This window comes from Copidosoma floridanum, unplaced genomic scaffold (genome assembly GCF_036245765.1).
Source record: "Copidosoma floridanum isolate Cflo_tuat_1 unplaced genomic scaffold, Cflo_Japanese_pri ptg000019l, whole genome shotgun sequence".
NCBI classification, from domain to species: domain Eukaryota; kingdom Metazoa; phylum Arthropoda; class Insecta; order Hymenoptera; family Encyrtidae; genus Copidosoma; species Copidosoma floridanum.
The window spans coordinates 5,195,178-5,217,091 of NW_028321896.1; the positions used below are offsets into that span (position 1 = coordinate 5,195,178).

The 21,914-nt window shown below is 37.1% G+C and overlaps 5 protein-coding genes across 6 annotated transcripts; 3 read left to right on the plus strand and 2 right to left on the minus strand.

Annotated features, from left to right (window-relative positions):
* Positions 1-8,648: 8,648 nt before the first annotated feature.
* On the plus strand, positions 8,649-10,507 carry Rpt5 (26S proteasome regulatory subunit Rpt5). The gene is made up of 3 exons (XM_014347967.2): positions 8,649-8,820; positions 9,096-10,229; positions 10,303-10,507. The coding sequence occupies exons 1-3, from the start codon at positions 8,779-8,781 to the stop codon at positions 10,411-10,413; spliced, it is 1,287 nt and encodes a 428-aa protein (XP_014203453.1). The 5' UTR covers positions 8,649-8,778; the 3' UTR covers positions 10,414-10,507.
* Positions 10,508-10,583: 76 nt separating this feature from the next.
* On the minus strand, positions 10,584-11,608 carry tsu (40S ribosomal protein S12 homolog tsunagi). Its single transcript, XM_014348043.2, has 4 exons — positions 11,430-11,608; positions 11,168-11,311; positions 10,828-11,089; positions 10,584-10,746 (listed from the first exon to the last, which is right to left on the minus strand). The coding sequence occupies exons 1-4, from the start codon at positions 11,488-11,490 to the stop codon at positions 10,716-10,718; spliced, it is 498 nt and encodes a 165-aa protein (XP_014203529.1). The 5' UTR covers positions 11,491-11,608; the 3' UTR covers positions 10,584-10,715.
* Positions 11,609-11,931: 323 nt separating this feature from the next.
* On the plus strand, positions 11,932-14,070 carry LOC106635785 (testis-specific serine/threonine-protein kinase 3). The gene is made up of 6 exons (XM_014347919.2): positions 11,932-12,081; positions 12,313-12,479; positions 12,725-12,874; positions 13,133-13,406; positions 13,632-13,811; positions 13,886-14,070. Exons 1-6 carry the CDS (start codon positions 11,932-11,934, stop codon positions 14,039-14,041), a joined length of 1,077 nt encoding a protein of 358 aa, XP_014203405.2. The 3' UTR covers positions 14,042-14,070.
* Positions 14,071-14,137: 67 nt separating this feature from the next.
* Positions 14,138-17,603, minus strand: LOC106635861 (glycerol kinase). Its single transcript, XM_089593579.1, has 11 exons — positions 17,451-17,603; positions 17,232-17,371; positions 16,805-17,063; positions 16,514-16,731; positions 16,227-16,439; positions 16,044-16,154; positions 15,710-15,966; positions 15,428-15,633; positions 15,139-15,276; positions 14,984-15,058; positions 14,138-14,915 (listed from the first exon to the last, which is right to left on the minus strand). The coding sequence occupies exons 2-11, from the start codon at positions 17,325-17,327 to the stop codon at positions 14,818-14,820; spliced, it is 1,671 nt and encodes a 556-aa protein (XP_089449705.1). The 5' UTR covers positions 17,328-17,371; positions 17,451-17,603; the 3' UTR covers positions 14,138-14,817.
* Positions 17,604-19,872: 2,269 nt separating this feature from the next.
* On the plus strand, positions 19,873-21,908 carry LOC106635862 (F-box synaptic protein). Of its 2 annotated transcripts, XM_014348041.3 has the most exons (5): positions 19,873-19,920; positions 20,007-20,596; positions 20,674-20,947; positions 21,030-21,120; positions 21,201-21,908. In XM_014348041.3, the coding sequence occupies exons 2-5, from the start codon at positions 20,040-20,042 to the stop codon at positions 21,293-21,295; spliced, it is 1,017 nt and encodes a 338-aa protein (XP_014203527.2). In that variant the 5' UTR covers positions 19,873-19,920; positions 20,007-20,039; the 3' UTR covers positions 21,296-21,908. The 2 variants fall into 2 exon arrangements, with proteins under 2 accessions (XP_014203527.2, XP_089449400.1); XM_089593274.1 differs by lacking the exon at positions 19,873-19,920 and having other exon boundaries at positions 19,936-20,596.
* Positions 21,909-21,914: the final 6 nt, after the last annotated feature.

The window sequence follows — 21,914 nt, forward strand, 5'->3', positions numbered from 1 at the left end:
GCTGGCGTTGCTGTTACTAACGTATTTAGGGAGCGTCTAGTTTTTACACTTTATCGACAAAAGGACCTCCGATACACGAAAATTGTCGAGACCGAATGGAATACATATACACGTGTGTCTGCGTTAAACACCGAATTTCCCGAGTCGACGATCCCTCTCCCGTTGTCGCCCTTCGCGCACCCACCCAACTCCATTAGCAAATTTTCCCGCGCCTGTTGCCCCCCCCCCCCACCCCTTGCCTATCCTCATCCCGCAACTCGACTCTGACGGGCTTTTCACCGTTACTTCCTGTCCCCCGCCGTGACAAGAGGCTCCTTTGACGTCGCTCCCCGCGGCCAGTGGAGCACGAGTAACGCGCAACCAGCGCGGGATAAGAGCCGACGAGCTGCGTAAACACAGTGTGCCAGGGGGGGGGGGCGTCGGGGCGAGGGGGAATCTTCGCCATGGCGGGATCGATATATATGCCACGTGTGCGCATGCCTCGCTGTCCAAGACATGTATATATATATAAATATGTATTAATTATGCATCCTTGGCGCTTTCGAAACGCCGCCGTGCTATCAACTTGACTTCTCGTTATCCGTCGCCACGCATATGTATGGGCACACGTGGAGCCGATCTTCGTCGCTTCCTTGGGCGGAGAGACCTTGTTAGACGCTTTTAACTGGAACTGCGGGAAAATCCAGATGGGAGTAAGTCCACGAGGGTGAATTTCGAGACTGGCAGGTATGGTTGGGGCTCCGGCCCGCATGGAGCTTACACGGTTTGGAAGAGTTGAGCCGAGCGCAAAGCCGTGCTTATTTGTTATGCAGATTAATTGAATGTGTCTGGTACTGTTGGAGCCAAACAGATGTGGGCCTTGGGGATTTGTGTGCGGCAGAGGTGCATTGGGATACGTTGCATGCGAACTTGGACACCGACCATTTATTATTGTTTATTGTTGATTTTCACTTGGATTATCTGAAAATAATTACAACTTTATAGGACGTGTATTTATACAACTTGGTTGATGTTATTCACAAAGCTCTTTGCATAAGTAGTAAATGGGTCTCAAAAAGGTTGTTTCCTCGGAGAGACTTGGTTTAGCAAAAAATTTTAACGATTCACTTTCGCGTGCAAACATTTGTACAAGTGCGTTGATGCCGAATAAAAAGTGTCTCCTTTGGTTTCATCGTCTTTGGGGAGGTCGTGATGGAATATTTCCGTCAACATCAAGCGCAACGGGAATTAAAAACAATTTTCAAGTAGATGCATACCGTATTTTTTTTTCTTTTTTTTTTCGCGCAAGAAAAAAGATGTCTTGTTTCCAATAGTTTGATAATAGATCAAAGGCATTGCTTTTCACGATTAATAGGAAATTTAGTCCTTTGTAGGGTTTCACGAGAATTTCAATCACACTTGCCCTAAATCTTTTGACTCTGCCGGGTCAAAAAGAAACTTTTCATATCGGAAGCGAAGCTAATTCTTTCGTGTACGGAATCTTTAAAATTGATGCATGCAGGAATGCAAGAGGAAAAAAATCTGAGAAATTCCTCATCGAATTCCAAATAAAATAATATACGTTATGCTTTAAATTTCTATCATCTTCTTTTAAGTAGTGAGTCGATATGAAATGTTTTTTTTTTTTTTTTTAAGGATAAATGATAAAAATGTAAATTCGTATCAATTTAAAAGACTAAATTAACAATCAAAAATTAAAATATCCGACTAAATCAACAATCTGTAGGTACTTATCATCAAATTGAATTCAAAGATTAATTCGTCTGCAACGACGAAAATGCCAACTAACCAAATGATCTGCCTCATTTGAGCGAAAACAAAGTATCACTCCCTAATTCGATCCAATTGGAACTAATTAATTCAAGTCGCGCGTGAACACAAAGAAGTTGCCAACTAATCCAACAGTACCTCCAGCAAAAAAGAAAGGCACCCTTAATTTCAAATTACCAATATAGATTGCCAGTGGCAAAAAAGCAGAAAAAGTGGGGACAACAATCCAAGTAAGATATCGCCTTTCCGCGCCATTGAATAAGTAGTAAGTGGTCGTGTATGGTCAGACCAGCTTGAAACCGGGCAGTCTGACCATACACGGCCTTTTACTGCTTCCACAATTTTTTGCTTGTCCTGCATGTATAAGAACATATTTATACTCCTTCAAGTGTCAGAAAAAAACTACCACTCCCGAACCCTCTTGACTACAGCCTATAATAATCCTTCTCCAGCTGACATGCTCGTGCAAAAAAATTCAATAAATATGCGCACGAGCAATCACCTCCGTTTCATTTTCTAGTCGTTCACTTTTTTTTGTATCTTTTTCTTCATATTCAGCTTCCTTCAACATCGTTTTTTGGTCTGTATCACTTAAACAACAAAAAAAGGGGCAAAAAGAGCCCCCAAAAGTTAAGTGATAAATGTTTGGTCGCCAGCGTTGATAAAATTTCCGTCATCGTGCCTCTGATTTCGAAAGCTGATGAGTATGCGGGGCCGTATCGCTTTTCTACCCCATAAACGCACGCAGGCCGAGCTCCTTTCGAGGATTAAGGTCTACGGAGAAACAAGAGCGAGAATTTCCAAGGGCACCCGGATTTTTTATCGACAGCTGAGTTGCGTCGGCACTTTTACCTTCCTTTTTAATTTTCTTACCCCTCAGAAATTTCGAAAAAAAAAATTGAAAAAAATCTTTCGAAACAACCAAACTCCATTTGCCTTCGTTACACGGATATCAAGACAAACTTAATTTCAGATGTGAATAAATCTTGCCGAAACTTCTAAAATTCCGCATTCTCGCGCTTACCCCCAAAATGAATATAACTAGATTTAATTGTGACAAAGTACACGGGTACCTACGACTCGCGATGTAAACTTGTTCCCCGAGTCATACATTTCACGAAGTGCTGCCACGCTCAACTACTATACGACATTGTGCATTTCCAAAATTATCCGCAAGTAATTTTTCATCCGCAAAAACCCACGAGGTGTGCTCCACTTTCACGCGAAAGTATCAATTATTAGTATACGTATGAAAGTTGCACAAGTACACTTTGAACGCAACGAAATTGCGGCATCGCTGAAAGAAAAAAAAAGGGCGCTCGAACGCTCTGTAGTGCCGATGCATACATTTAATAGGGCTGTAATCATACGAGGCATGATCGTGCGCGTAAGTACGTACCGAAAAAAAATTATTTACAAACACGCAGGTACAATATATAATACGGATCGATGTTGTCCGCATCGCTTGAATATTTCATAAACAAAAGCCACGAAAAAAAAAAAAAAAAAAAAAAAAAAACAAGAATAAGAAAGCCGGAGAAACATTTTTCGGGGACAATCTCGTCGTTGTGGATATACGCATGTACTCTGCGGTCGCGATTAGAGAGCTCGCCCACATGGGAAATACCGCATCGGCGTTTCAGCGCCCGCCTCGCCGATTTACCGCCGAAGGAACGAGCGAAAATTAAATAAAGCGAGACTCACGTCGCCGCGCTGATTTAAAAATGCATCCCTCACCCGTGTTTTTTCGAAATTCAAATCCCCGTTGCGGTGTGAGCGCGCAGTGCCAGAAAAAGCGACACACAAAGGAAAAGATGAGAGAGGGGGAGAGAGAAAAAAAAAAAAATTCCTCCTCGTGCTCCACTCGAGCGCTTATACATTTTTATGAAGGAATCAAGATGGTAATGGAGTCCGGGGCGACGATCGACTTTGTATGTACAGTCCTCCGATTAGAGGCGAATTTATGCGCGCTCCCGTTGCATAATAAAGACCTTTGCCGCAGAGCCTTCCCTTTTTCTGTACTCCCTTTTCGTCCGTCGGGGCGAAATCGAGCTATCGCCAATGACGAGGCCCGAAGGTGTTAATTTTTCATTCGAGTACCCCTTTATTTTTTTCCCCCTCCCCCTCGACCCTGATTTTTAGCTGTATCGGAGGCGCAGGAGCCTCGAATCGGCAACATCCGCAAATGAAGCTCCGCTGCGAGGGCATCAGCTTCGAAAACTTTTTCCCGGAAAAGAAGGAAAAAAGTACCTAAAAGCTGTGGGGGAAAAAAAGAAGCAAGTTATTGCGGATACCTCGTTTTTCCGGATCGCGGGGGTGGGATGGGGGGGTGGAGAGGCCGAAACTAAATGATGGGAAAAAGAAAGTTTCAGTGCTCGCTCCAATCGGGCCATTTTTAACGAAGTTACACGCAGCTTCGAAAGTTGCTTGAGGGGGATGGGCGCAAACTTTGCCAACGAGCTCTCCGTATATACACACGGCGAATGAGGAGGGAGCATCGTGAAATCATTAGGCGCAAACGGGCACGCGAGCGCGAATTCGATCGGGGGGGGGGGGGGGTTATCGCTATAATATCGAGCAATTATTGCATCAACCGGTCGATCTCGCGTCTCTCCCTACGTATATACACGCGCGCGCATAGAGTTAATTAACTTTGAGCTATTGTTTGTTTATCGGGGTTAGACTCGGATGGCCGAACTACTAACGATATCTCGCGTCAACTGCGCGTGCCGATATACGTGTTAATGACGACTCGTGCGGCAGTTAACAACCACGTCACTACAGTCAATCAGCTGCATATGATTTCAGGACACTCTGATTTAATCTGGAATCATCGTTGTAGAAATGATATTTAGCTTGTAATTAACCAATGTAACGTTATTAGTTTTCCCAGTCACGAGATCCCCGTGAATTGATACATGAGGCTGTTTGTTGACAACTATAATAATAATAAAAATTGTTGGAACTCCAGTAAAATATTTGTAAAAAGTCGCTCAAACATGAAAAATGTGTTTACTAGTATTTCAAGAAATATTTACGTGTAATAAGAATGTCTAAAAATAAGATTTTCGGACAAAATTGATTGTGCATAACAAATGTACTGAAAGTTAAATCTATGGCGTGAAAGTAAACGTACTTTCCTGCGTACAAAGTAAAAATGACCATTTAACGTGCACGGTAAAATTGGATGTCCTTTCTTTTCCAAGTTGAAACGGTAATTTCTCCAATACTTGGACTATATCTCTCACCCAGCCAAATTATCCCGAAGCGACAAATCCAACGAAACAAATACTCCATCCCTTTCGGAGAGCTCGCGAAAATCAGCAGAAACCAAATACCAGGATACTTCTTACAGTTAGCTGGTATTTCGCAATTCCCCACTCGGTGAAACGCGAAGTGCGAAAACAAAGGCTGTGGGCGCATTTTTCCCCAGCAGCGTCCCATCGCCCTCGATTGCTTTCGGAATCGATTTCGCACAGTGGAAATGCTAGAAAACGAAAATAGAACGTAACACTTGAAATTCCTCGCGATCTTACGCGCGCTGTTTTGCATTTCCACCCCTGCTTCCTCCTCTTGAACTTTGCACCCTTTTTTTTATACCAATGCATCTTAAAGTCGTGTGTTGGACACCAAGCGGGTCGTTTGTGCCGTGTAAGTGCACCTACGGTATGGGTTTGTGGATTTTCAAGTGAACAACGGCAAAGGGTGGGGGTGGATGTGTGCGGCTGCAGGACAGTAGCCGAGCGGGAGAACTTCTATTGAATTTTTATTAGATTTCGACGAAAAGTGGAACACGTTACGCTCGCCTGCCCGTTTCCTCCGCAAAGCCCCGGCAGAACTACCCCCCCCCACCCCTGCTTCGTCCCTCTAGCTATAGCCTTTCCCTTTCACCCAAATCACAACGCGACTTGCAGTTGACGGGGCTGCAATCGAGACGGGGGCCCTGTGACCATTATCTCCCTTCCCATGTGGGATATTTCTTTTTTTTTTTCTTTTTTTTTTTTTTTTTTTTTTTTCCTCCCCAAAACCCATTTTTCCCCTTTTCTGTGTATTAATTCCGGCCGTTTTTCAAACATAACAAGGACGAGCTTTACCGCGTATACATCACGTCGAGTGGCTCTCCTTATTTCATTTGGCGTTTTTCGTGCGGTTTATCCGAGGAACCGGAGACTCGACGTCATTTGCCAACGCTGTCGTCTTTTTTTTCCACCCTCTGTACACGTGCTCCAACTCGAGACCTAATAAGCCCGCCACTGTGGATTTTCTGAAGCTATTCAATTCCTCGTCATGATGATTTTTACCCACGAGAAATCCAAATCCTTATACGATGGAACTTTGAAAGTTTTTTTTTTTTTTTTTTTTTTTTTCTTTGGTGCGCAATTAATATCGAATCGTGTAAGAAGCGTGGGAGATCTAATGAAACTTCTGGTGCACCGGCTCGTGTCAAGGCTGCCACTGCGACAGTTCAAAGTTTTCCGGAACAAAGTAACCAATGACTTCGATTTTCGACTTCGAAATGATTAAAATAGTTTTCCCCGCTTGTTATGAAATTTACGTAACGTTATACGTATATAATGAAGGAAAATTCGAAACTATACACAGTTATCCAAAGAATTTTCATTAAACTTTGGCAATTTTATCCGTCGGGAGGTTCGCGCGCTAAAAATACCTCGAACGCGACGCTAAAACCGCGAACGCCGGCCAACGGGCCATTTATATAAGCTGCCGTTAGCACGAGTCCCCCCCCCTTTTGGCCGCGGGTAATTTTATTTCCAAGTATTAACAACAATCGTGTGCAAATATATGTACCCACGCGTTCCGTGTGTTTAGTTGTTTGTTCGCACTACCGCCGGGGCAAACTGTAACGCTCAATCTAATTTCATTGGTGGAGAAATGGAGAGATAATTATACGAGTTCCCCGCGAGCGGGAGAAATTCCGGCAAAGTTTTCCGCTCGGCACTTTATCCCCGTACTTGGCTGGCTTCCCCCTCCCCCGCCAACTCTTCTTCTCTTTACTTTGGTTGATGCTCCTCTTCCGCGTGTCATTTGGGCTTGCAATTTTCAACTGGAAATACTTGATGAACAAGTTGCCGTTCGGGAGACAAAAAAGTACTCACCACTCGATGTTCCCTGATTTACTTTCTTTGCTCGGCTGATTTTCATCATTTTTTTCGTTTTCCTTAATTTTTTCGCATTTTCTACATGCCATAGTGTTTTTATATTGAACAAACAAAAAATTGGCCGTTTTTACATGCAAAAAAGAACATATTTTGTAGAATCCAACTCCTACAATTTTAACTTGAGCAAAATACATACTTACATGAATAATGTTCCTAATTTTGTAGTTCTTTTTTTTTTTTTTTTTTTTTTTTATACGAATACACCTTGATTGTTATTGGTGATATTAATTGACTTTTAATTTTTTCCCTTTAGAAAAACTATGAAATTATAACTTTTAGAAATATTGGTGTTCATTCCAATTGCGTTTGTTTGGATCTAAAATTTACGAATTCAACACTTTGCTGTATATAAGGTGTTTTATATTAAATTATATTGTAAGATTTTATTTATTTCATACATTTCACCCGAATATATCTGAACCAAAGTGTTTAATTTCGTAACATATTGCGATTATATAAAGAATGTTTCAGACTTACTTTTTTAATTTTAGGTATAGTGCTATTAAAAATACACATAAATACATATAGTGTGCCTATCGTTTTTTTATGCACGATAAAAATGGCATGTTCGTAAGAAAAAAAATAAATTAAATAAAGGTAGGGAACGGAGATACTTACACACGCAAATTCACGCTTGACAAGTATTGCGACGTTTTACGATTTTTTAAATCTAAATCAAGCCTTTTTTGACACGAGAGGACTGCGGAACTTGAAAAAAAAAAAAAAAAAAACTTATTACACGTACGTACAACGGTACGTGTGGATACATTTTGAAGAGGATGCGCAACGCGAGAGTACAAGTATAAGTATAACTGTAGCGTGTGCTACTTTGTTAAAATTTCCCTAAAAGAGCGTTGGTACTAGCAAGAAAGTCTATACTGCCTGCAGCGTTAGTTTTCTCGAAACACTTTTAAGGAAAATCATTATTCTGAAACAGAAATGTTACTTAAGTTCGCGCATTAACAGGGGGGATAGGAATTAAACACAAAATTGCGGTCGTGATTATATGGGGATTGAAAAAAAACATCTTGGACTTTTTTATTTGTTGTATATGATTGTTCCTTAAAATCATAACTTTACCTTAAGTTTTAAATACCATGTGTTAATTATAAAACCTTGTCTTAAACGTAAACTTGGAAGCTGTGGGCTCAAATGTGAAGCTTGTGTCTGAATCAATTTTTTTAAATATGCATGCTTCGTTGTGGAATTGGTGAGTTATTGTTATGGCAAAATTAGTGAAAATTGTGGCAAAGGATTAAATAACTGAGAAACCCTTTTTTCTTTTTTTTTCAAGCACAAGTGTAGCGAAAAAAATTTCAAGGACCATACTTCGAACTTTTTTTTTAATGCGAAAAAATAATAATAATAATAATAATGCGTTACAGAAGAACTTTTTGACGATACGTAAAAATTGTTTCTATTAAATCTTTTATTACATTTTTATTATTGATAGTTAATATTTATTATTTGTTCAGTATATTTATTCTTGTATTTCAACTTTCATTATTTTTTACTGTTATATTGTAAATGATAATCAAAAGATGAACAGACGGTCATTCATGATAATAAATTGTTAGGTGATAAAACATTTTACAACCCCTTTTTTTACAGTAGGTATGTTCTTAGTAATTTAGTATATGTTAGTACGATGTTTCGCCACCTACTGGCATGTTTGTCAACCTCTTGTTGTGACAAGACTCAAGTATCTCCAGATCAGCTCCAGATCGGGATTTTTGAGCAAATCTATATCACTTCGCGATTTCCATATCAAAATAATAGTTGTTAACTTATATATTGTTTAAGTGAATAAAGAAACTTTGAAGACGGTATGGCTACGTTGGAAGATAAGTCCATATGGGAGGATGGCGAGGTATTTAAGTGCATTGGTTAAAGTATAGGTTAAGTTTCTCACTGAATGACAAGCATTTATTTCGTAAACAGACAATGATTTTAACGATTTTAACAAAGACGTGAGCAATTAGATTTAGTTTTCGATCGATTTATCGTTTTTATATTACGTACAGAATACTTTTAAAAAAGATTTAGTTTTTTGTACTGTCACTTTTTCAAGGATAACGCTATTTCTGCAGTGATATACGTTTCTTGGCACTAGCGAACGATAAAAATGTTTTGTAACTTTTGCAGGAAACTCTTCGCGAAGAAGTTCTTCGCATGTCGACAGATGAAATAGTATCGCGTACACGTTTGATGGACAATGAAATCAAAATAATGAAGAGCGAGGTGATGCGCATCTCACACGAACTCCAAGCCCAGAACGACAAAATCAAAGAGAACACAGAAAAAATAAAGGTCAACAAGACGTTGCCCTACTTGGTTTCAAACGTTATCGAGTTGCTCGACGTCGATCCACAAGACATGGGCGAAGAAGACGGAGCTGTTGTCGATTTGGATGCTCAACGCAAGGGCAAGTGTGCTGTGATCAAAACATCAACCCGTCAGACGTACTTTCTTCCAGTGATAGGATTGGTGGACGCCGAGTCTTTAAAACCAGGTGACCTTGTGGGAGTTAACAAAGACAGTTACTTGGTTTTGGAGACATTACCTGCTGAATACGATGCTAGGGTCAAGGCGATGGAAGTTGACGAACGTCCGACGGAACAGTACTCTGATATTGGTGGTCTTGACAAGCAAATTCAGGAACTCATTGAAGCTGTCGTGCTTCCCATGACCCACAAAGAAAAGTTTGAAAACTTAGGAATCCAGCCACCAAAGGGTGTCTTGCTTTATGGACCACCAGGTACCGGGAAGACCTTGCTGGCAAGAGCTTGTGCAGCACAAACAAAATCCACATTCTTAAAGCTAGCTGGACCTCAGCTGGTGCAGATGTTCATTGGTGATGGTGCCAAACTTGTCAGAGACGCCTTCAGTCTTGCAAAGGAAAAGGCTCCTGCAATCATTTTCATTGATGAGTTGGATGCTATTGGTACCAAAAGATTTGACTCTGAAAAGGCCGGTGATCGTGAGGTCCAAAGAACCATGTTAGAGCTCCTGAATCAATTAGATGGTTTCAGTTCTACAGCTGATATCAAAGTCATTGCTGCCACTAACAGAGTTGACATTTTGGATCCAGCTCTACTCAGATCAGGAAGATTAGATAGGAAAATTGAATTCCCTCATCCAAATGAAGAGGCGAGAGCAAGAATCATGCAAATCCACTCAAGAAAAATGAACATGTCGCCTGATGTTAATTTTGAAGAATTGGCCAGAAGTACAGATGATTTCAATGGAGCTCAATGCAAAGCTGTTTGTGTTGAAGCCGTAAGTTTAGGCGTTATATAAAATTTAAAGTTTAATAATCGTACTAAATAAATAATGAAAATAATCGTTTTAGGGTATGATTGCTTTGCGTCGTAATGCTGTTGCAGTAACGCACGAAGACTTGATGGAAGCAATCAACGAAGTACAAGCTAAAAAGAAAGCCAATCTCAATTACTACGCCTAATTTGTTGATATTGATATTTTTATTTTAAAAAAATAAGACATTTTATAACTTCTTATACTGTATAAAATAAAATTAAAATAAAGTATTTGTGAAATTAAAATACGAGTTTGTTAACAAATTTAATTTTAATGAAATTACTGTTTTTTTTTTTTTTTTTTTTTACATTGAAAAAATTTGAATATTACTTTTCACAAGTTGTATAAAATATAACATTATTCAGTTTTGTAGTAATTATACTAAATAAGATATACATAAAGGAATTAAGACAAAATTCCACTTAAATCTATTGAATTTTGATTTTCCTATCGCCTCCTACCGCTCCTTCTTCTTTGCCTGAAAAATCAACATTGTTGGCGTAAATAGGAAAGCATTTCTTGTAATACATAATACAATAAAAAAAAAAGAGAAACTAACTTTTTGGGTCCTTTGACAAAGCACCAATCTACTCCGATTGGCTGTCCAAGAATTTCTGTGCCATTCAAAGCTTCTTTAGCTGCAAGGGCTTCTTTGTACGTTTCATACTCTACGAGGGCATAACCTTTGAGAAAGCCTGTTCTTCTGTCGAGATTTAGATGCAAATTCTTGATCTGCCCAAATTCAGAAAACTTGTCCTGAATGTCATCTTCTTGAGCTTCTTCGTGCACCGATGTAATAAATAAAATCCAACCCTCTACAGCTATAAACAAAGAGTAAAATTTGTACTTACCATTCCTTATTCATGATAAAATAAAGTATAAAATTGACAAATATTTACATCTCTGTGGACCAGGCTCGTTGTCATCCTCAACTACGTGCATGGACTCGTAATGACCAACGTCATCTTTTGTGGAAACAAGTTCTGCACCATGCCCACGACCTTTTCTCTTTTTTGCCTTCTCCTTCAACCTTGCAATTCCCTCTGAGGTAACAAAAAATAAATATGCATTTATTGGTGCAATGTATAATAGAAAATGAAAAACGTTATTTTTAGGTTAATAAGGAAGAACAGTAAACTATAAATAAAGTATAACACTCACGGTCCCCCTCGTCGTCGACCTCGAACTCTTCCGCATTGTCGAGCTCCAAAACATCAGCCATCGTCACAGGATTTGAAGTACCTCCTGATAAAACAACAACCAAGTATTTTACAACTTTATACGACAACCGACAACAAAACAGACGGCGTGAGTGGGGAGGGAGGTGCCAGCAATGACGACGACGCTGCTGCTGCTGTCGATCACTTTAAATAAAATGGCGGTAAAATTTAAACAGTGTTGGTCCGGCGCTCACTTGTCCTTCAAACTTTTTCCCGGTGAAAATTTTTTTGTTACAATGTTAAGGCAAAACAAAAACAAAAAAAACACAATTAGGTTAGGTACAAACTTTTGGCAAAAATGTCTTGAAATTCCAGTTTAAAATGTTTCGGTGTATTTATTATGATCAGAGTAAGTGATAACATTCGTTTCGTGTTGTTTATATTAGGAAAATAAATAAATAAACAATGAGATAAACAGAAGTAAAACATGTTTGGAGTTTAGAATGGCAACAGATCCGATGAGCGAAGCCAAGCCAAGTAGTTCCAGTAGAAGCGAGGAAAATGCCAGTGGGGAAAAAAAGTTAACTGTTCTGGAGTCGCACGGCTACACGCTTGGCAAAACCATCGGTGTCGGAACTTATGCCTCCGTCAAAGTATTTTTAACGTTACATATTGCATACACATAAAATCCATTAACGAATTACCCTACATTTTTTGTATTTCACTGCTAAAAAATAAGTCCAACAACGGTCTTTCGATCGATAATTGGAAAGCGTAAAGTGCTTTTCCCTTTCAATTTCCCGTCTCCTTGTCTGTTCTCGTGAAAAACGTCACTCGACCCAACACCACAACGACACCAAGTATACTTAACGTTAAATTTTCAGATCGCTCAGTCTGCTAGACACGGCCGAGTGGCAATAAAAATTGTATCGAAATTCCAAGCTCCCAGCTCGAACCTGAACAAATTCCTCCCGCGCGAAATTGAAGTCGTCAAGGGCTTGCGGCATCCAAATTTAATTCGATTTTTACAAGCGATCGAAACAACGCACAGGTGAACAAAAAATAATTAAAACAACATCACTCTCGCGAGATCACAAATATTACGTGTCACAGCCTGCATCCTTTTGAACCCGAAATAATGTTCATGTTTTCTCGGGTCAAAAAATGTTTAATGACTATAAATATAACGATGCAACATAATTTATTATGCATGAGGCGGATTCTCGTTAAGAAAATGTTCATGCACCAGCACATGCAGGCCCATACTTACTAACTGGAATGTGAAAATAATTGTAGAGTTTACATAATAATGGAGTATGCGGAAAACGGGAGTTTGTTGGACGTAGTGCGACGCGACAAGTACATTGACGAGGACCGCAGTCGACGCTGGTATCGGCATTTGTTGCTTGGGCTCGACTACTGTCACGAGAGAGGAGTCGTTCACAGGTAACGATCGATAAATCATCACCACTGCAATGGATAATTATTCATCTGTTGATCAATACTAGCTTCGAGTCCTTTCACTAAGATCGAGGTAAACGCTTTGACCGGTATTAATCCGGTTTTTTTTTTTTTTCAAGTAACAATTATCGAAACAATTATTCATTCCAAGGGGATGAGCTGTAGTATTCGAGCTTCGAGTCCGTGTCCGTGGGCATTTAGAAATTTTACTTTTCAACAAAGTTTTTTCGTGTGTATGCGCAGGGACGTCAAGTGCGAGAATCTGTTGATGGATCGGCACTACAACCTGAAGCTGTCGGACTTTGGCTTTGCTCGAAACCAGATGCAGCCAGACAACGGAGTGGTGGCCCTTTGCGAGACCTTTTGCGGCAGTTTTGCTTACGCGTCGCCCGAAATCCTTCGGGGTATACCCTACCAGCCGCAACTGTCGGATACCTGGTCCTCGGGCGTAGTGCTCTACACTATGGTCTTTGGCATGCTGCCCTTCGACGAAACCAACTGGTCGAAACTTCTAAAGGTACCTGCTTGAAGGTATACCTATTCAGCCGGAATACCTTTACATTCACCGTACGATAACTCTGTGTAGCTCCAATCGATTATATTATTACCAATGTCGTTGAGAAAATTTGAGTGTGCGCGCGTACACTTGAAATCGTTATTCAAAATTAAAAGTGTCAATGATACGTGTGTAAAGCAGATAAGGTGAAAAATTACCTGTATATAAACGCGAATGAAAATTTAGCAGGTGCAGAGCAAGGTAGAGTTTCCAAAATCGCCGAAAGTGTCGGATGGCTGTCGCAAGTTGATCTTGCGGATTCTAGTGCCCCAAATGACGCGTCCAAAGATCACGGAGATTTTGAAGGACCCGTGGCTGGCCGTACCGACTGCGACAGCTCAAACGTCCATAGATGAGATTTACGTTGTGTGTTGAAATCCTGAAAACAAGCTCCCAACAGCTTCGTCGTGAATTATTTATAATTATGTTCTTCGTTTCAGGGAAAGGCATCGACCAGTAGATCGTCGAGTAAGGTGGAGCACAAGAAGTCACAAAAATCGAGAAGAAGCAGCAAAATCATGAGTAACGAAGATTCGTCCAAGGAAAAACGGTTTAAATCCGAGAAAAACGACGAGGAGAAAAAAATCGATAACTAACTCTGCACTGTATGCTGAAAAATTAAAAAAATGGCAAAATGTTATACATTATGCGGTAACTGAAACTTACGTCGCGATTATAAATAAACCAACGAATTTTTTATAAATATATGTTTTTTATTTCTGTTTATAACATCATACTATTATCTGGTACTTTAGTATTTGTAATAACTTTAACAAGACACAAATATTAGTCCTTCAAAGTACCAAAATTCGTGTCTCGTTTACTATGTACATTAAAACTTTTCATGACTATATTCGAGACAAAATACACCTGCCAAGGTTATTAACATCCCTTGTAATTAATATGTTTCAGCACCTTGATAACATGCTAAAAGAAAAAGATCAATAAGCCTATTATGCTAGCACTATTTTCGGATGCTATTTGAAAGGATGTTTTGATACAATGCTGACATATATTTCACAAAAATTTCTTTTTAAGTACTGAATATAGGAAACTAAGACTTTTTTTGAAGACTTGAGTTTTTAATGTACGCAATGTAAAAATATTTTTATGAAATAACAAAGTTAAAAATTAAGATAATCCCGCACAGCTTGTCATTACCATAAGACGTACTTGTGTAAATATTCTATAGAAAAAAAGTTTTTACAAATATATAAATCTATTTTAACAAATAATTTTTCGGTTTTTGGTTCCTGTAGGAAGCTTTTTTTGTAACAAAGCACTAAATGCAATATTTCGGAAAACAACTGCAATGCGATTCGGTAACGGTTCAAGAAAATACTTTGCTTTTCATATTTTTCTTATAGCAAGGCTAGCTTCGTAATCGAAACCTCGCGTAAATGAGTAGCAATATGGTGCTGAACATAAATAACCCTGGTGCTGTCATCTTATTGGTGTCCTCCTCGTCCTCTAGAAAAAAATTTGTTATTTTGTAAACTGATAAACAATATTTTTTAAACTTATAACTTTTCACATACCAGAAGCGACCTCAGTCTCCCAATCAAGACTTCTTTCAATACCTTTTTTCCATTCAGAATAAAGCATATCACGTTCTAAAAAATATTGTTTTGCTGACAAAGTGTGAAATTTATTAATTTAACAGTATTTAATTTATCTTCTATTGCATTCATACCGTTCTCCGATATTGCTGGAGTAAAAGTATCACTTGGTACATTAGCACCTACGTTAATATCCCATTTTTTAATTCCTTCTGCAGAGCCAGCTGCGATTGCAACTCCTAGCGCAGTTATTTCACACATCACAGGTCTCACTATAACGTGAAAGTATCGTGGCTATTTTAAAGATTTATAAAGCGTATTTTGATAAACTATTGAACACCTTGGAGTTGAATGAATGTATATTTAACTATAAATTTACTAAGAGCATATATGTACGTTTGTACATTTGTTGTTTCTACTAACCTACTGGTACGCCACAAATGTCGGCTTGCATCTGCATAAGAGCATTATTACTTGTCATAGCACCATCGACCAATAATTTGGTTAAAGTCATGCCAGTGTCTTCTTTCATGGCTTCAAGAATATCACGAACTTGGAAACAAACTGACTGGAGTGCTGCTTTTACAATGTGACCATAATTAATATCTTCTGTGATACCACAAATAACACTGGATGTTTTTATATCAAGATTAACTTAGCTATGTATTTCACTTGTATTTTATAATGCTTGAACAATTCAATTACCTTCTAGCATCTTTTCGCCAATAAGGAGCATAAAGACCAGAAAAAGCGGGAACAAAAATAATTCTATTATCTGTACTGAGTTTTTCAATAATAGTTTCAGTTTCCTTCACATCAGATATCACTTCAAGATTTTCTTGTAACCATCTGACAATAGCTCCAGCTATAGCAACAGAACCTTCTAATGCATAAACAGGATCAGCTTTTGGCCCAAACTGATATGCTACTGTTGTCAATAAACCATGAGCTGATTCAACAATCTGCATTCAACAATCATCTATTTTCATAATACGATTTTTTTAGATGGTTTTGAAAAACGAAATGTAAAAAAAATTACTTTAGTTCCAGTGTTGTATAAAAGGAAACATCCAGTTCCATAAGTACTTTTGGCTTGGCCATGCTGGAAGCACATTTGACCAACAATAGCAGCTTGTTGGTCTCCCAAGCACTGTTATTAATATACAAGGTATAAGCTTCATGATAAAGTTGATATAAAGATAAATATTCATCTGATAACTACCCCTGATATCGGAATACCCTGTAAAACTCCTTCATCTATGTTGCCATAGATTTCAGATGAACTACGAATTTGCGGCAGCAGACTTTCAGGAATCTCAAAGAAAGACAACAAATATGGATCCCATTTCAAACTAACAAGATTCATTAGCATTGTTCTAGAAGCATTTGTTACGTCTGTACAGTGGACTCCTCCTTTAGCTCCACCTGTTAAATTCTGCAATTGAAGTTTGAAAGAATTACTGTGAATACAAAATATGTTACAACTTATTAAAATGCAAAAAATTATACCCATATTAGCCAAGAATCTACAGTTCCAAACATGCATCGATTATCTTTGATGGCCTCTTGAATTTCACGTACATTTTCCATGAGCCATTTCAACTTTAATGCACTAAAATAAGGACTTATTGGTAAGCCACAAAGAGATTTGAGATAATCTTTGTTGTGATTCCTAACTTTTTTTAAGATTGCATCAATAATTGTGGTGGTTCTCATATCCATCCAAACTGTGTAAAATTATTTTTTTTCAATTTGTGCCTTTCTAATGTCAAATGAAAGAATTATTTAATAAATCATAACCAATAGCATTGTACAACGGCTTTCCAGTTTGACTATCCCAAACAATAGTTGTTTCTCTCTGATTCGTGATTCCAATAGCAACAATATCAGCTGGATTAATCATCAGCTGTTTTAAATTTTCTACAGTTTGATTGAGACATTCATGAACAGCTTCTAATATTTCTATTGGATCTTGTTCAACCCATCCTTCTTGAGGATAAGAAAGTTTCAACTTTTTTTGATGATATGTCAAAACCTCGGCAGTATTAGCTGTAAATACCTTAATCAAAAATAGATAAAAGTCTTTTACTTATCATTAATATAATAAGAGTATTATTTATCTAACACTCAAACAAAATATGATGGTTTGAAAAAAAAAAAGTTAAAAAAAAAACCTTTCCAAACGTCCACCCTAGAAGTACAGTAAATTAAAAAACATTAAAATTACCAGGAATCTTGCACTACTTGTACCCTCATCGATCGCTCCAATGAGTGGCCCATATCTATTTCCACCAGTAGTTTTTTCAAACATGTTTTCAGTCATTTAAAGTGTATTATTTTTTTCTTATGCAAACTTCTGTTAAACCACTAGAAAATATAAAATGTAATGAGAAAAAAAAAAAAAACAAATGGATAGTTTTTAACGTAAAACACACTAAAAAATAACCTAGTCAAAGATTCTCCAGTTACTCACGAACTTTGATAGCAACTCGAGAGATTTCACAGTAATTACAGTTCACATACAATAACTAACAATAAACATACTTTTTCTCTTGTGCAATTTAATTAATTGATGTATTCAAGTTAATAGACAACATTATATTTTCAATAAGTATCATAACACCGCTACTTAAAACACGTACGTGATTTATCCATGTATATTATAAAATTTTTATAAGCCTTATAACATGAGTAGAATATTTATACTTTTACAGGTCAATTTTTAGCTAAAAATAAATTGTAAACTTGCCGCAAGTAGCATAAAAAATGTCAACTATTTATCGTCTATTTATAAGATTATTTGCGGCTGGTTTATAATTGATAAAGTGACTTTACTGTAAATAGCAGTAATTATTTTGATCAGCGCCATCTAGCGGTCATTATTTTTTGGCCAAAAGTGGCTCCTAAAATTCTCAATCAGAGCAATCAGGATTAGAGCTATTTAGTCAATTATAAACCAGCCGCAACTCATGATGAAGCTATAAAATAAAAAAATAACAGTACGTGTGTTTTTAGCGGCAAGTTATCAATCTACATTTATTAGAAAATTCATTTTTAAAAGTACAAACACATAGGAGGTCGATTTTTTGGTAGAAAATAGATTGCTAACTTGCCGCCAAAAACACACGTATCGTTATTTTTTTATTTTATAGCTTCACCATGAGTTGCGGCTGGTTTATAATTGACTAAATGGCTCTAATCCTGATTGCTCTGATTGAGAATTTTAGGAGCCACTTTTGGCCAAAAAATAATGACCGCTAGATGGCGCTGATCAAAATAATTACTGCTATTTACAGTAAAGTCACTTTATTAATTATAAACCAGCCGCAAATAATCTCATAAATATACAATAAATAGTTGACATTTTTTATGCTACTTGCGGCAAGTTTACAATCTATCTTTTATCCAAAAATCGATCTCTACAAGTAAACAAATATTCTACTTATCTTATGTGGCTTATAAAATCTACCATATTTACAAAATTACAATACTTTGGATTTTTTACCATTAACTCATGGAAGCACAGCCCTTTAACTTTATAGTTTAAATAAACAGTTAACTTATATAATATGTACATACCAAGGTTTGTGTTACAGAAATCTTGAACAACGATCAAATATATAAGTAAATTAATCAGTCTAAAAGAGACAACTGAAGAAAAAAGGACTGAAAAAGAAGCACAGTCACACAAAGAGTCTCCTAAGAATAGAGCATTGGATCACACTAAATAAAAAATACATTTATTACAGAGAAGTAAATTTTAAGTATTATAAATAAACAAAGAATCCAACCCTCTCTGATTAAGTGAGATCCAATGCTCTATTTTTAGGAGACTCTTCCTGTGTGACTGAATTTCTTTTTTAAGCCTTTTTTCTTCAATTGTCTCTTTTAGACTGATTAATTTACTTATATATTTGATCGTTGTTCAAGATTTCTGTAACACAAATTTTGCTATTTACATATTATATAAGTCAACTGTTTATTTAAACTATAAAGTTAAAGGGCTGTGCTTCCATGAGTTAATGGTAAAAGGTCCAAAGTATTGTAATTTTGTAAATATGGTAGATTTTATAAGCCACATAAGATAAGTAGAATATTTATTTACTTGTAGAGGTCGATTTTTGGATAAAAGATAGATTGTAAACTTGCCGCAAGTAGCATAAAAAATGTCAACTATTTATTGTATATTTATGAGATTATTTGCGGCTGGTTTATAATTAATAAAGTGACTTTACTGTAAATTGCAGTAATTACTTTGATCAGCGCCATCTACCGGTCTTGATTTTTTGGCCGTAAGTGGCTCCTAAAATTCTCAATCAGAGCAATCAAGATTAGAGCCATTCAGTCAATTATAAACTAGCCGCAACTTATGATGAAGCTATAAAATGAAAAATTAACGATACGTGTGTTTTTGGCGGCAAGTTAACAATTTATCTTATGCTCAAAAATTTATATTTAAAAGTATAATCACATAGAAGGCCAATTTTTTGGTAGAAAATACATTGTTAACTTGCCGCCAAAAACACACGTATCGTTATTTTTTCATTTTATAGCTTTATCATAAGTTGCGGCTGGTTTATAATTGATTAAATGGCTCTAATCGTGATTGCTTTGATTGAGAATTTTAGGAGCCACTTTTGGCCAAAAAATAATGACCGCTAGATGGCGCTGATCAAAATAATTACTGCTTTTTACAGTAAAGTCACTTTAATTATTATAAACCAGCCGCAAATAATCTTATAAATAGACGATAAATAGTTAACATTTTTTATGCTACTTGCGGCAAGTTTACAATTTATTTTTAGCTAAAAATCGACCTCTACAAGTAACTAAACATTCTACCATGTACATAATGTATACAAACTCAGTCTCAGACCTGAACCTGACAGACCTCACTCAGCTCACTCTGCGTGCACGTAAGTAGTGTACATAAGTCTACAGATACTTACTAATTACTTGTATCAATTTGAAATCATAGCCGAAGTAACGATTAATGAACCAGTCAGACGAGCAGGATCACAATTCGGTTGCGGTAATGCAGCACAAACCTCGAAGAAGACCTAATATAGTTAATGCTGCCGGTCAACCTCGCAAAAACAAAACCAGCAGTAGCATCACTAATAATAGTGTATCGCAACCTCATGCAACGACAACAACAACAACAACTACATCATCAATAACAATCACTACAGCAGCAACAACTTCGACCGCAGCTACTGTAGCTGAAATGCGCTGCCTTGGAGGTTTAGCCTCATCCTCTGGCTTGAGCAAAAACAGTGACAACAATACTGGAAACATATCTAGCTTGCCGGATCACATACTCGAGATAATCATGTCACACTTGGATCTTTATACTCTGGGTAATTGTCATCTAGTTTGCGAAAGGTGGTACAGGCTGCTCAGTTGTTACGAGAACAATGAAATCTGGCGTGTTCAGTGTAAAAAGAAGCTACATGACGAAATCTTGAGTTCCGAGCTATTGTCCTCACTGTCAAGTTTTAAAGCTAAGCTCAGAGCCCACTACTATGCCTGGAATCCAAATGATTGCTCCAGAAATATCTTCACCAAGTTCAATGATTTTATGCTACATAGGTCAGTTTTAAATATTATTGTCTGTTTAGTGTTATAGTCAGATGAATGTCAGTTCTAAAGTATGTGAATTTTTTCAGAAATCCAGTTGCCCAGAGTACGGATGCTTGTAGAGGAAAAATTGGATTTCGACATGGAAGGCATGCCTGGGAAATCATATGGGAGGGTCCACTTGGAACTGTTGCTGTTATAGGCATCGCGACTAAAAATGCGTCTCTAGTCTGTCAGGGATATGTGGCTTTGTTAGGATCTGATGAACATTCCTGGGGCTGGAATCTTGTTGATAATAATCTCTTGCACAATGGAGATACACAAGGGAATTATCCTTTCTTAAACAATGCTCCAAAGTACCAAGTATGCATTAATTTAAATAGTTTTTTACCCTTACTTAAATTTATGAGCCATGTACAAAAATTAACAACCACTTATTTTTTAGGTTGGAGAAAGAATAAGAGTCATACTAGATTGTGATAATAACACGTTATCTTTTGAAAAAAATTATGAATTTCTTGGCGTGGCGTTCAGAGGTATTTTTTCATAGTTTATAAGTACTCATTATCAACCAAATCAATTTTTTTTTGTTTTTTTAACAAAATGGTATATTTAGGCTTACCAGACAAGAGGCTGTATCCAGCAGTATCTGCAGTCTACGGAAACACAGAAGTTTCTATGGTATACTTAGGTCCACCTTTGGATGGGTAACGTACTTATGCAATATGCAGTATTTAAAAGCATTTATTAACTTTATTGTGGAATACTGAATGAATGTTGTGCATTGAAAATGCCTGTATGTCGAATTGTCTTTAAAATATAAAGTACGCGTCGACATTAAGCAAATATTGTTAACCAACTTAAAGTATCAAAATGTCAAAACTTTTATGAAAGCATATTCAATTTAAGTGCAATTATAAAAAAATGTTATTGTTGCATTATTAACTGATCTATAGATTTTGTGATTCAAAACGCATTTTCAACAACATTTATGTTTTTTAAAATATTTTTTGTGGTCAATGTGAACTAAGTCATTTATTTTAATTAAGTATTGTTTTAAGCGTGTGCATTCTAATCTGTATATACTTACACATGTGAATTATTCAAAACTCGCATAGTTTTGTAAAAAGCCTTTTTATTGTTGTGATTAAAAAAAGTTACTATAAATTAATGGAGGAAAATACGTAATGTAATTTATACACTAAAGTATGAAGTTTATATTAAATTAATCAATTAACGTCACTGTATAAAAACTATTTACAGATTAATTATTACAAAAATATCGGGAACTTCTGACATCCAAGTATTATGTCATTGGTTGTAAAAAAAA

Bases quoted from the DNA above. Each gene is read 5' to 3' on its own strand.
- Rpt5 (XM_014347967.2), top strand. From the start codon at position 8,779: ATGGCTACGTTGGAAGATAAGTCCATATGGGAGGATGGCGAG. The intron at 8,821-9,095 runs GTATTTAAGTGC...TAACTTTTGCAG, and splicing joins CCATATGGGAGGATGGCGAG to GAAACTCTTCGCGAAGAAGT. The intron at 10,230-10,302 runs GTAAGTTTAGGC...TAATCGTTTTAG, and splicing joins AAGCTGTTTGTGTTGAAGCC to GGTATGATTGCTTTGCGTCG.
- tsu (XM_014348043.2), bottom strand. From the start codon at position 11,490: ATGGCTGATGTTTTGGAGCTCGACAATGCGGAAGAGTTCGAGGTCGAC. The intron at 11,312-11,429 runs GTGAGTGTTATA...TTGTTACCTCAG, and splicing joins GGTCGACGACGAGGGGGACC to AGGGAATTGCAAGGTTGAAG. The intron at 10,747-10,827 runs GTTAGTTTCTCT...TTGATTTTTCAG, and splicing joins TTTGTCAAAGGACCCAAAAA to GCAAAGAAGAAGGAGCGGTA.
- LOC106635785 (XM_014347919.2), top strand. From the start codon at position 11,932: ATGGCAACAGATCCGATGAGCGAAGCCAAGCCAAGTAGTTCCAGTAGA. The intron at 12,480-12,724 runs GTGAACAAAAAA...AAATAATTGTAG, and splicing joins GCGATCGAAACAACGCACAG to AGTTTACATAATAATGGAGT. The intron at 13,407-13,631 runs GTACCTGCTTGA...ATGAAAATTTAG, and splicing joins ACTGGTCGAAACTTCTAAAG to CAGGTGCAGAGCAAGGTAGA.
- LOC106635862 (XM_089593274.1), top strand. From the start codon at position 19,998: ATGAACCAGTCAGACGAGCAGGATCACAATTCGGTTGCGGTAATGCAG. The intron at 20,948-21,029 runs GTATGCATTAAT...CTTATTTTTTAG, and splicing joins ACAATGCTCCAAAGTACCAA to GTTGGAGAAAGAATAAGAGT. The intron at 21,121-21,200 runs GTATTTTTTCAT...TGGTATATTTAG, and splicing joins TCTTGGCGTGGCGTTCAGAG to GCTTACCAGACAAGAGGCTG.
- LOC106635861 (XM_089593579.1), bottom strand. From the start codon at position 17,327: ATGACTGAAAACATGTTTGAAAAAACTACTGGTGGAAATAGATATGGG. The intron at 17,064-17,231 runs GTAATTTTAATG...TTTTTGATTAAG, and splicing joins CAAGTAGTGCAAGATTCCTG to GTATTTACAGCTAATACTGC. The intron at 15,059-15,138 runs GTATGAATGCAA...AATATTTTTTAG, and splicing joins TCCAGCAATATCGGAGAACG to AACGTGATATGCTTTATTCT.